The 12,092-nt window shown below is 40.5% G+C and overlaps 1 protein-coding gene across 1 annotated transcript; it reads right to left on the bottom strand.

Annotated features, from left to right (window-relative positions):
• Positions 1-517: 517 nt before the first annotated feature.
• Positions 518-6,477, bottom strand: RPL31 (ribosomal protein L31). The gene is made up of 5 exons (XM_037163875.2): positions 6,377-6,477; positions 5,861-5,967; positions 2,347-2,472; positions 675-787; positions 518-581 (listed from the first exon to the last, which is right to left on the bottom strand). The coding sequence occupies exons 2-5, from the start codon at positions 5,965-5,967 to the stop codon at positions 550-552; spliced, it is 378 nt and encodes a 125-aa protein (XP_037019770.2). The 5' UTR covers positions 6,377-6,477; the 3' UTR covers positions 518-549.
• Between the last annotated feature and the right edge of the window lie 5,615 nt (positions 6,478-12,092).

The following is a 12,092-nucleotide window of genomic DNA, read 5'->3' as shown; positions in this document are numbered from 1 at the left end:
ATTATGGTGAGCTAAAAATATTAACTGTACATATAAATTAAACATAATTTGGTTAACCCATCAAAATAGCAATTATTTTATAAGACAATTCAGTACTTCTTAACAATTACACTCAATACAGATAAAAGCAGAAGCTTACATACTATCAAGTATAAATAAATCTAAGATACTATCAGTATTATCCTTTCAGTTTGGCAAAATGAAGTGGCCAACGGCAATTGAGTTCTACATGCCAGTTTCTGGAAAAAGTTTATCTTAGTGCTTTTACATGCACGGCATTCTAACATTACCTCCAATGCCCCAACTACCTAAACGGTCACTCTAAAGCCAGCCTACACCTCAAAATTACCTTTAAAAACTTGCTTAGGACCTGTCCAAATACTGAGAAAGTCAGGGGCTAGAAAGAAGGGACACAGGTACAGTACTAAGGAAAAGCTTTCCAAATTCTGATTGGGAACTAATTTAGGATACACAATACATTCCATCACCACCAGAAACAGGAAACCAAACCACAAAGGCAGTTTTATAACTTTATTCAACGATCAGCAGTTAGTTCTCATCCACATTAACTGTTTGTAGATCTGGAAAAGAAAAGACAGCTAGTCACCTTCCATATCCATATATTGTATCATTTTTCTAATCTAAACAGCTTTGTGGCATAAAGTAACACTTACTTTTGAAAGTGGTGACAGGTACATAGGTAACCAACGTATAGAGCTTGTTTGGTGAATCTTCATCCTCATTCCGTTTTCTGGATAACCGCACTCGGATACGGTATGGGACATTCCTAATAACAAATATAGGCGTGCTGGTAAAGATAATTCCTCCTATCACGAAAGTAGCCACCAGGTATATTCACACATCCTATCCCCACTCCTGTAACATGTTTCTAATTGCACCATCCTTTGCTCTAACCTGACTAACCAGCCACTACAGAAAACACTGCTGTTTCAGGGTATATACCTGTCTTAGTATGCAGCCACCACTGACATTTAACCTATACAGAAATTGTGTTTATGGTCTTTGTCTAAAAGTTAAATTTGGATAAACACTAGAATAACTTTGCAGGCTACACTGAACACGAATAAATATTAAATGTTGTTTACTCTCTGCATCATAGTGACTTGTTCTGCCTGCCTCCTTTTACTGGTCTGAGATGAAGTGTCTTGATACTTGGGACTACAGTCATCCCTTGCTATGTTGTGGTTCACTTTTTGAGGCTTCAATGTATCACAGGTTTAAACCCCGTGATACAACTGTATACTTCAATGGTTGAGTACCCATATAGAATTTAATGTTAAAATTACTTAAGAATGTAGAAAGTATTTAAGAGCATATGAATTGTTCATAAGAGTGTGGGAAAGACTTATAGGAGCGTGGGAAGAGTTTATAAAACCTTAAAATATATATATAATAGAATAAATATAATGCCACTACCTTGTGGATTTTCACCTATCGTAGGGGTCTCTGGAACGTAACTCCCATGACAGGTAAGGGATTACTGTATTTTTGATGTCTATGATACCAACTCCTTCCTTACCTCAAAGGAGCCATTACTGACAGCTCCTTTATCTCACACATTTCTACCAACACCCTAAATGCTAGTCCACTGCAGGGCTGAATGTCATCCCATCCAATCCCAACACTGAAATACTACCCAGATGCTACACTCTGCCCTACTTCAGTCTTATAAAATCACATAGGCCATTGTAGTGCCACTACCCTTATTTCCACGCTGGCATCTTACACTGTCCTTCACAGCAGATAATCCACCCTCTTCCTTAAAAAGCAAGGGTTCTCAACCTTGGCCCTACTGACATTTGGGCTGGATAATTCTTTGTGTGGAGGGCTGTTATGCATTCTAGGATGTTTACCAGAATCTGTGGCCTATACTGACAACCAAAACTGTGTCTGGGGGAGGATATGTAAAATTGCCTATGGTTAAAAAACAGTGCTCCAACCGTTTCTAGAGAGAAATAGACTCTTTGCCATGACCTACAAGATCCCTTATGACCTCCCCCCACCTAACTTTCCATCCTTGTTCACATCACTTATCTCCAAGTCATTCACATCATCTTCAAGTCACTTATATGACTTCACCCGATTTGTTCTCACTGTGCACCACTCCCACCTGATCTTCACATTACTGGCTCCTGTTATTTGGGTCTCATTAAAAATACCATGTTAAAGTGCTTCCCTGCAAGTGCCACCCCACCCTTTGAGTTACTTCCACATTATTTTACACTTTTATAAGCATTAGCTAATTACTGAACTTATATAGAATGTGCAAAGTGAGCTGGTGTGATTCTAAAGGTTCATTTTATAACACAGATAACACTTTAGCACCTTATTCCTTTGGCCCAGACAGCTTTGTTGAGCCTGGTGTCAATGCGCACATCTGGAGTCCCCATCTCCTTCATGGCAAATTTCCGGATCTCTTTAAGTGCTCGAGGGGCACGCTTCTTGAAACCCCTTAGATTCATACATAAGTAAATAAATGAATTAAATACAAAATTAAATGAAATACATATTATGTTCCATTTTCATAAAAGAAACCTACACCAAACTTAACAAGATAGGGCAGTCCTTTCTTCAGGCAGTGTTAATGCCCAGCAACTAACATATTTGGAACACAAAAGATGCACAATCCACTTTTAGTAATAGAATAAGAGCTCTGCATATAGTCCTTAGGTAATGTTAATACACATATTGGCCAACCCTTTCCTGATCAAAATCAACCGCAAACTCTAATAATACCACTTATCAAGGAAATGTAATCAAAGGATGACTTTAGAATATGCTTGAACATAAAGCATACAACACTGAACGGTAAGCATTGGTAAGCATTCCCAGTTCAAAATGAGGGGGGATTTAAAAAACCCTGGTAAGTGATAAAAAATTGTGTATTTTTTATGTTTATACTTCAGTCACCTTCAAAGTACTCTCCATTTGATGCAATACACCTATCAAGACAACAACAAAAAAGTTGCCTGGGCAGGGCATGGTGGCATGTCATTTTTGGTCAAAAACCGCTGGAACACTCAGTACAGTGCAGGGAGGAGCACTTGTAAATCTCCCATCATGTAATGAGCAAACCTGCCTCCCCACCCCAAAAACCCACACACTTAAGCCAAACAGAGCCTCTCACAATGTCAACTGGTATACTTAGTCAGGTGGGTTCCTAGAACACTTACTTAGCAGGGAGAGCCTATACTACAAGGGCCCTGCTCTCCAAAAGCTAATTCTGTTTTTTTTTGGGGTCCCCATTCATAACTATAGCTGTCATATCTTAAGACACACCATGTTTTTGGAGTCAATTCAATACTAATTTAAAAGTTCATTTCCCTGGTCTGTGCTCAAAGAACAGAGACCTGAAATGTACAGATTCCTCTCACAAAATATGATGAAGACAAGAGTTAAGTTTATGAAGCTCTTGGCATGTGACAGGCACTGTCATTAGATCCTGTCAGTTCCAGCTCCAGGCTAGGTACTATTAATGTGCTGTTTAAACAAGGACACAAATCCACTTGATTTCATGCCTTCACTTGGGCCCTGCCAATGATTCAACTCTAACCCAAGGAACAGCTCCTGGAACATAATAGGTGCCCCATACTTGTTAGATGAAGCAAACTTTATGGAACCCAATAAAAATAAAATGGAGCATGGGAGAGTGACTTAATTCTGTTCTTCAATAATGTCTCATGACCTACAAAAGACCCAACTCTCTACCCACCCCTACATCCCACTTTACCATGTCTCTCCTGCTCTACTCTCACTAGCCTCCTGGTTATTTCTAGCAAGTAAGAAAGCTCATGCCATTCATTTAAATACTTAATCACTTAGAAAAGGCACTAGCAATACTATCAGTAGTATAGCAAAATCCTAGACCCTTCAGATTATGACACTTCTGGAGTATATCACATGGTGTCAAGTCTGACACAGGAAAATAAACCAGGGAAGAGGTAGGAAGTATTAGGGACGGGGATTGCAGGTTTAAGATGGCCAAGGAGATATTGGAGTCAAGAGCTGAAGCATGATGGCAGCCTCATGTGTGAGAAAGAGCAAAGGGGGTGGGGGTGGGGGGAGAGTAAAAGTAAAACCAAACAGCCTCCCCAAATCAGATAAATGTCTGATACAATTAAAGTGGCCAGTTCATACAGAATCAATCAAGTACTTTGGATTCCAATCTGAGTAAGATGGGAAGCCAATGGAGGGTTTGAGGATATAACAGATTTTGGGGGAGTGTGGGGGAATCAGGATCAGGGCGCTACAAATTATAACCACTGAAGTGACACAGAATGGTGGAAGGACTAGTACAATGGGTTAAATTGTGAAAGGCAGAGCCAACAAGACATGTTTACCTGCCAGTAACTGAACTAGGGAAGGCCAATGAACTAGGGAAGAGAAATGGGAAGGTTAGGGTTGGAGATGGATACTAGGATTTGGTTTGGGGCCATGTAAGGTTTGAGATGTCTACTTAAACATCCAAGTATAAGTAGAAAAGAGGAATCGAGTCCTGGGACTCAATATTAAGAAGATGGGTTATAAGAGGAACCAACAAAGTAGAAGGACAAGGAGCAACTAGAGAGGAGGAAAAAAAATACAAGACTGAAATCTTTGAAAGTTAAAAAAATAAAGCATTTCCACAGAAGAAACAAGAATCTGTCACTTGCTGCCAATCAAAAGGACTGGAAAATGACCAAAAGGTTTAATACTAGGCAGGTCTTCACTTTGGGCTTCTGTAACAAAGCACTAAGTGCCTGAAAATCACCCACCTGCAATAGCCCACACCCACACTTTTCAAGCGTCCTATTTGTTAGTGTGATCTTTAAAACAACACCCCTTTTTACTTGGCACTATTTACCATTTTATATCTAAATAGTTGTCTAACTTCCCATAAATCAAATAGGAGGTAGGACCTTTTCGTTCAAATGGGTAGTGGGAAGGGAATGTGGTTACTCAGAAGCAAAATTAATGCACCAAAAGGGCACTGGCTTTTGGACCCAGCAGCCAACTCAGAAACCCCAAATAAGACAAAAGGAACACTGATGCCTCTTGGCTCAGACGTGACCAACCCTTGGCTGGAAACAGCCAGTCAGGCTCAATGTGGACAACACTGCACATTTGAATCCCTCGAAAAATTAATTGTTCTGGAGACTGCCAAGTCAAATGTGAGAGATTTTGCTCCACAGATTGGTGCCTAAATAGATTATTTTGCCCCATAATATTTGCATATTCAAGATTTGGTCTCTATTATCAGCAGTAAGCACAATATGCAGAAAATGGGAAAAATTACTAATCTTAAGAAAAACCCAACCCCAGGAAAAAATATGTAACAATTCTTTTCCTGTCTCTAGCGCTTTCGCCTCTGATATCATAACTCCATTAATGTTAATCAGTACGTACCTACAGGTATCAGAGAAGTAAAATAATCCCATTTAAGTGTTCACACTCTGGAATGGATCTTTTTTTTTTTTTAGTTAACTGTTTAACTTTCCTAGAGTCTAAATAGAGACATTAAAATGTTTGCGTCCCCCGGCATACACATTGTTCATTTCGCCTGCCCAGGTTTATTTAATTCAATTACAAGCACTGAGTGGAATGATTTTATCACCGTGTTTTCCCAATTGGCTCTCCCAGGAACCTGATTATTCAATCTCAGGTTGTAGTCATCAAAACCCTACCTTTAAACCCTACTGACCGAAAATAGGGTCCCCACAATACAGATACGAGTTTTTAATGAAATGCTAATTTCTAGATCACATAGCATTTAATTCTGGGCAGACTCAAGAGACACACCCAGACGCGCTGAGTTCGGAAGGCTCCGACCAGCATGGCTGGGCGAGGGTAGGGTACTCACACTCCATGGATGCGCTTGTGGATATTGATGGTGTACTCCCTGGTTACTACCTCGTTGATGGCAGAACGGCCCTTCTTCTTCTCGCCACCCTTCTTTGCGGGAGCCATCTAAACTCAGGCGACAACGGGCCTCTGAACAGGGTAGGACCCATACAAGCCAATTCCTCCCTCCCGGACCCAGGTTCACGCAGCTGCCCTCTCGACGAAGCCCGGCTGATGCCCCAAACCTTAGTTTCCGGGAGTCAAGCCAGCCATTCTACAGCACAAGCATCCACGCCCCTCCAGTGTCTCCGTCCCGGAAACCCCTGCGACCCAGCACCCCTAAGCCATTCACCCTCCCAGGCTACAATAGCGCTTAAGCCCAAGGCGGATTCCCGTTCTCTGTTAACTCGGAGTCCCGGCCCAGCTCAGAAGAAATCCCGTTAACCGGGTCAACAATCCCACTGTCCAGGTCAACGCAACCGTGGGCAAGGATGGACCCAGATTACTAAATCCCACAACCACAGCCCGTACTCACTATGTTGGGCCCAAGTTGAAAAGAAAGAGCGCGAGGAATTGTGGGACAAAGAAAGCTGGGTTGTAGGTACAACTTCCGGGTCGCCTGGCGGTGGGTGGATCGGGAGGTGGAGCTATGACGTCAGCGGTGCGTGCCCGGGTAAAGCGCCCTGCCAGACTCGACCGGAGACTTCCGGTGCTAGTCGCGCTTTCAGAGTCCCGTTTGCAGTAGGTGAGTTTCTGTCTCCTCGATAATGAGCCCAGGAGGGGAACCACGCTTTCTCGCTTCTCGTCTGAGTCTTAAAACAGAATAAAAACTTAGGCTTCCGGTTGGTGGGTAAAGGGCTTGGGAGACAAGATGCTATTTTGTTTTTCTCGTTCACTCATTTTTTTGGGATCACGTTTATGGAACCTGTGCGGCAGGGTGCCGGCTGGCAGTCCTAGAGATGACAGACAGCTATGCCCTGCAGGTGCGGACAGTGAGCAAAGGGACTCACGAATGACGGTCGTTGTTATTCTGGACTGTGGATTTGTTGGAGATTGTATCCTGCTCGATGTATGAGTGTGTACACCTGACCGTCTCAGGGGCCCCGTGGCAGGTCTGGCAAGCCTAGGGAGGTCAAGTAACCATAGAGCACGCCTGGTCAGGTCATTGCTTCCTGAGCCCGCCCTGCCCCTCGTTCTTATAAATTCAGGATAACACACTTTTGAAATGTCAAAGTAGTTTTCTTCTCCAGATCACTTGGAAGCAGATTCACTGGAAATAGTCTGTTAACACGGAAAGCCCCCTAATTGCTTTCATCTTGACAATATACCATCTCAAGTCCCATGTCGGATGTTAACCGTCCTGCACTCACCAATGTAGAAGTACGTGTTTCTCCATAATTCCTTTTTAATCCAACCCTAGACCTTTAACTCGCTTTGCTTTCTCCCATCTTCTTAACCAATAGCTTTCATGTAACCTTCTTTATACTTTCTCTTGATTGTAACTGAACCACGTGGCCAGGGCCTGAACTCTTTTATCTTGCAGAAGCATGCCATTTAGTGGCTTCTTAAAATAGGGAAGATGGGAGCTACATGTGTTGCACCCTCACAGATCTGAAGATATTTATTTACCCCCTCTCTAATTTATTAATGTTTTGGCTTCTGTGGAATTCCAGGTTGAAAATAATTTCTCCCCAGTATGTCGAAAGCATTCTCCATTGCTCTCCTCTCCTTTCCTCCTCCCCTCATCTTGCTGATTTTTCTCTTCCTGAGGATAAGGCACCTGAAACCTGCCTGAGGCCTTTTTATTTTTTTTTAAAAGATTTTATTTATTTGTTTTTAGAGAGAGAAACAGGGATGGAGAAAGAGGAGGAAACATTAGCGTGCAAGAAATACATCCATCAGTTGTCTCCCATGCATCCCCAGCAGGAGACCTGGCCTGCAACCCATGCATGTGCCCTGACTGGGAATCAAACCAGCGGCCTTTCAGTTCGCAGGTTGGCACCCAATCCACTGAGCTACACCAGCCAGGATGTGCCTGAGGCCTTTCATATCATAATGGCCCTTTGGGATCACTTGTATAACCCTGACTCCTTATACCCCAACCTGCAGATATGATCCTCCCCTTTCTAACTAGCTCCCAGCATCTGGAGGGGAACTAAACACCTAGAGGTACCTCATGTATACCATCCATCAGGGCATTGAAGTGTCAACTTAATAAGAAATTGGTGCCAGCTGCCTCAAGTTTTCAGATAACTGATAGAATGAATAGATCCTACTTGTCAAAGTAAATAGACCCCTCCGGTGGAAATATAATATGGCCTTCTCAGATGTCAACTCGGCTGTTGTAAGTAAAGGCTGAACAGATATATAATGAAAACTGGTCTCAAGTACTGAAAATCACTAGCCTACAGGCTCTGCCACCATGTCCTTCCCTCCCAAATCTCAGTAGTCAGGTCAGTCACTGATGGCTTCCAGAGACCAAAACCATTAGAATGAACTTTGTGTGCTTTGGAACTTTTTTTATTGTGCGTATGAACTGGAGCTTGTGAGGCAGGGCAGGGAGTGTCAGTGAAGGGGCTGTGATCCTGCTGAAATGAGGGCCTGGGTTAGGGGGTGAGTAGTGGGGACAGAGAGGAGAGGACTGGCACAAGAAGCATTTTGAAGTTAAAATTGACAGTTTATAACTGACTTTATATGAAACATCAATTTTGGTGAGAATCTTAGTGGTTGATGAAATCACATTAGAAAGGTATAGTAAAATGCCATATAAAATATATGGAAGAGATCAATGTGATTTCACAACCTTAAAAAAATGTGTTTACCTCTATCACCAAAATAGTAGCAAGAGAAGCAGCATTTTTACCCAACAGTAACTCTTATTCTCACTCTAGTCACCCAGATTTTAATTTCTAATACTTTTTTGTTTTTAACTAAAAGGAATCAGGTCTCCTTGGGGTTAATTCCATGCTTTGTAGCAGAAAAAAAATAAGGCTGGACCTTGATCTACTTGTTTCCTGAAAGAAATCCAGAATCTGATTTCTTATAGGTAGTGTTAAAAAGGTAAAGAGACCAATGAAGGGAGTTTCCCTAGTTGCACTGATCTGAGGATGAAATAAAATAATAATAACAACAATGGTTAATTAGAAAAGCTGAGTTTATAAAAAGGCCACAAGTCAATAACTTTGTACTTATAGTAAACCATGAAATATTTAAAAAGGTAGTTGTAATAAGTCAATATAATAGATATACATAATATTTTTAATAAGTTGGAAGGTATTGATAGGTATGGGTATTTTGTTTCTTTGTAAAACTGTGTCCGTTAATACAGTACAGACATATATGTAAGCTTCTTTCTATCTGAGGGAAGTGAGGTGACACTTGCAAGGGAGCCAGATGCTCCCGGGAAAAGTGAGCACTGCACTGTGAAGGCAGAAAGGGGTCCAGCAGTTTATTCACCCTGATGGCTACATGCTACAACCGTGTTAATTATAGTGAAATGCTGTAATTAAGACATACATGAGTTTCCAAATAGGCCAACACACCAGACTCAATATGTCATACAGTAAGTTAGATATACCCAGCCTGAGAAAATGTAAAGAAATCTTCACCAAGCCTCAAAAAAAAAAAAAATCTATGTAAGAACAATGAAAGCCTCCTGATGGAAGATATGTGATATTGAAATAGAAAGGGAGGAATGTGATGCCAGCAGATCTGGTTGAATTGACAGAGTGAATAACCAAGTCCCTGGTCCCTAGGCCAAACTCTCAAGTTGCTGACTCTGGACTTTCAGGCTCTGCTGGTCAGAAATGGCTGTTTTTTGTTTTGTGTTTTTTTTACAGGTATGGTAAGACCCTTAATCTTAGGGTGGTGTAAAATTTTTATTTGGTGAGTTACTGAAATCCTGTAACGGTATATAAAACTGGAACACTGAAAAAGTGTAAGAATGACTATGGATTAAAGTACAAAAAATTAAATCCATGGTATTCATATACTTGTGACCAGTTTGATATATTTAGTTTTGTAATTACATTAAGTGGGTCCTTTTTGCTTTTAAGATAATTTAAAACTTTTAAGGGATCTTTTATATCAGACTTGAGATTTCAGTTAAATTCTTAACAAGCAGTAACTGAACACTGGAATATCCATTTTAAGGCATGTGTTAATTCATTGAATGTACTAAAGGGTTATCCTGTTTCCTCCATAGCTGGACATTGGCTGGTTAGGAAAAAATCCTAAAAGGAGATTTTCTTTGTTCCTAGTGAGCATTTTTCTCTCAGAAAAATAAGTTCTTTCACAGATACCAGAAAGTTAGGTATTTCAGCTTTGTAGTCAGACTGTTCTGCGTACAGAAGTCTGCTACTGTTTTTATTGCACATGTGTGTAGTGTGTAGTTTGTATGTATCTGTCCATAAGCCACACAGGGTATTTCTCTGGAGGAACCTAATCAGTTATTTCTCTAGGTTATCAAGGCTAACTCTAAACCTCAGGCATCACATAAAATAAGGAGAAATTGAAGCAATTTTGTACCAAAGACTCAAATTTTACCAGACAATTTAGGAAAGAGTACAAAACGTCATGCCTTAAAATGATCTAATAGTTGACCAGCTCACCATGTTTCCTGTATAAACAAAAGTTTTAAGTCAGTGAATTTTGGTTGCAATTATTGACAGAAGATAGTACATTTCAATTGTTAGTTTAAGATATCAAAAAAGGCGGTATATTCCAGAGTTCACATTTCAGTCACTTCTCATGAGCCAAGCAAGACTTTATAGTTTTACAAATAGAAAGCTCATGGTTTTTCTGGAAGCAGGACAGGGTTGCAAACCAGCCTTTTAATGAAAAAAAATTAAAAAATCAAAAGCTTAGGGATTAAAAGAAAAGTAGGGAAGAAAAAGAGAAAAGTTTAGGGATTAAGCTTTCCCTAATATCATGTGGGTACACAGAAATATTACACAGTAAGAGGTTTCTGAGTTTTACCCAGATTCTGAATACATGTAAGATTTAAGCAACACTAAATCAAATTAGTAGCATGGCATATCCCACCCTCTCTTAATGGCTTCCAACTAGAAAATCATAGGGCAATTAAATGCTGTTTCCATTAAAAATCTCATTCTACTTAGAAATAAGAATTCTGACAGCCCATTAAAATACAAACTCTTTTACAGATTTTCCACTTTACAAAACAGTTAAATTATACAGTAATTAATCAAGTTCCTTTCTGGTTCCCTTAGTTTTAAGTACTAAATGATTCTAATGTATGCAAAATATCAGACTTACCTTTTTCCAGGAATACAGCAATTGTATGATGAATAAAACTCCTTTTTGATGTATTTCTATGGCAGTGTCTTAGGCCATTCAAACCTGATCCCCGTCATAGAGCCGAGGAGTGTTTTGTGTTTTACAGGGGTGCAGGTAGGAGCACAGAGCTACAGTGATGGAGGAAGGAAAGGAATTCAGTTCTCCTGGACCAGCCGGCTTTGGAAAGGGCTGTGCTGAGATTGACACAAGGGTGCCCTGCACATTGTGACATTGGTTCCCAGTCACAATGTGCAGGGCACCCTTGTGTCAATGTGATGAAGCCTCATGGGAAGGAATGATTGATATCTGTAGTTGGCAGAAGTCTCCAAGATGCTGTTCTATCAGCATGATATGCGTGCTTGTCACACACACACACACACACACACACACACACACACCCATACACCCCACCACCCCCACCCCACCCCTCCCGGTATCACCAGTGTCTGAATGCTGTTGGTCACAGCCCATGCAGATCAGCCCAGGTGAGTTGAATTATAGCTGATGAATTCTTTGGTTGTAAATGTCTTGTTCTTCTCCACAGATTACCTATGTCTATAAGGTTGACAGGAACTTTGCCTGTTTTTGTTTGTCTGTTTTGCTGTCATTTCTACATTGAACCATTGTTTTTTTCTGGTACAACATTTAATATAAAAATCAGGGACCTGACAGGCTAATGCACATGTTGTAGCTTAAAAAACATAACGCTATCACCTGACTTATTTTTTGTTTGCTTCCACCTTTTCCATGTATTTGATTATCCTTAGAAACATCTTGAAATTTAAAAAAACATATGTTTATGGATGAAAAGATATGTTTATGAGCATGCACCTATAACAAGGGACAGAAACTGCCTCCAGAAGAAATTTATACAAATCTGTTAATTTACTACAAAATGTCCACTCACAGAAAAACATAAGAAAACTTTTATATTTTTATATTTGGGAAAGGAA

The sequence above is a fragment of the Artibeus jamaicensis genome, unplaced genomic scaffold (assembly GCF_021234435.1).
Source record: "Artibeus jamaicensis isolate MK-2021 breed Jamaican fruit bat unplaced genomic scaffold, CSHL_Jam_final contig_384, whole genome shotgun sequence".
Classification (NCBI taxonomy): Eukaryota; Metazoa; Chordata; class Mammalia; order Chiroptera; family Phyllostomidae; genus Artibeus; species Artibeus jamaicensis.
The sequence above is the reverse complement of the archived record's forward strand: the minus strand, read 5'-3'. Positions and strand labels throughout refer to the sequence as shown.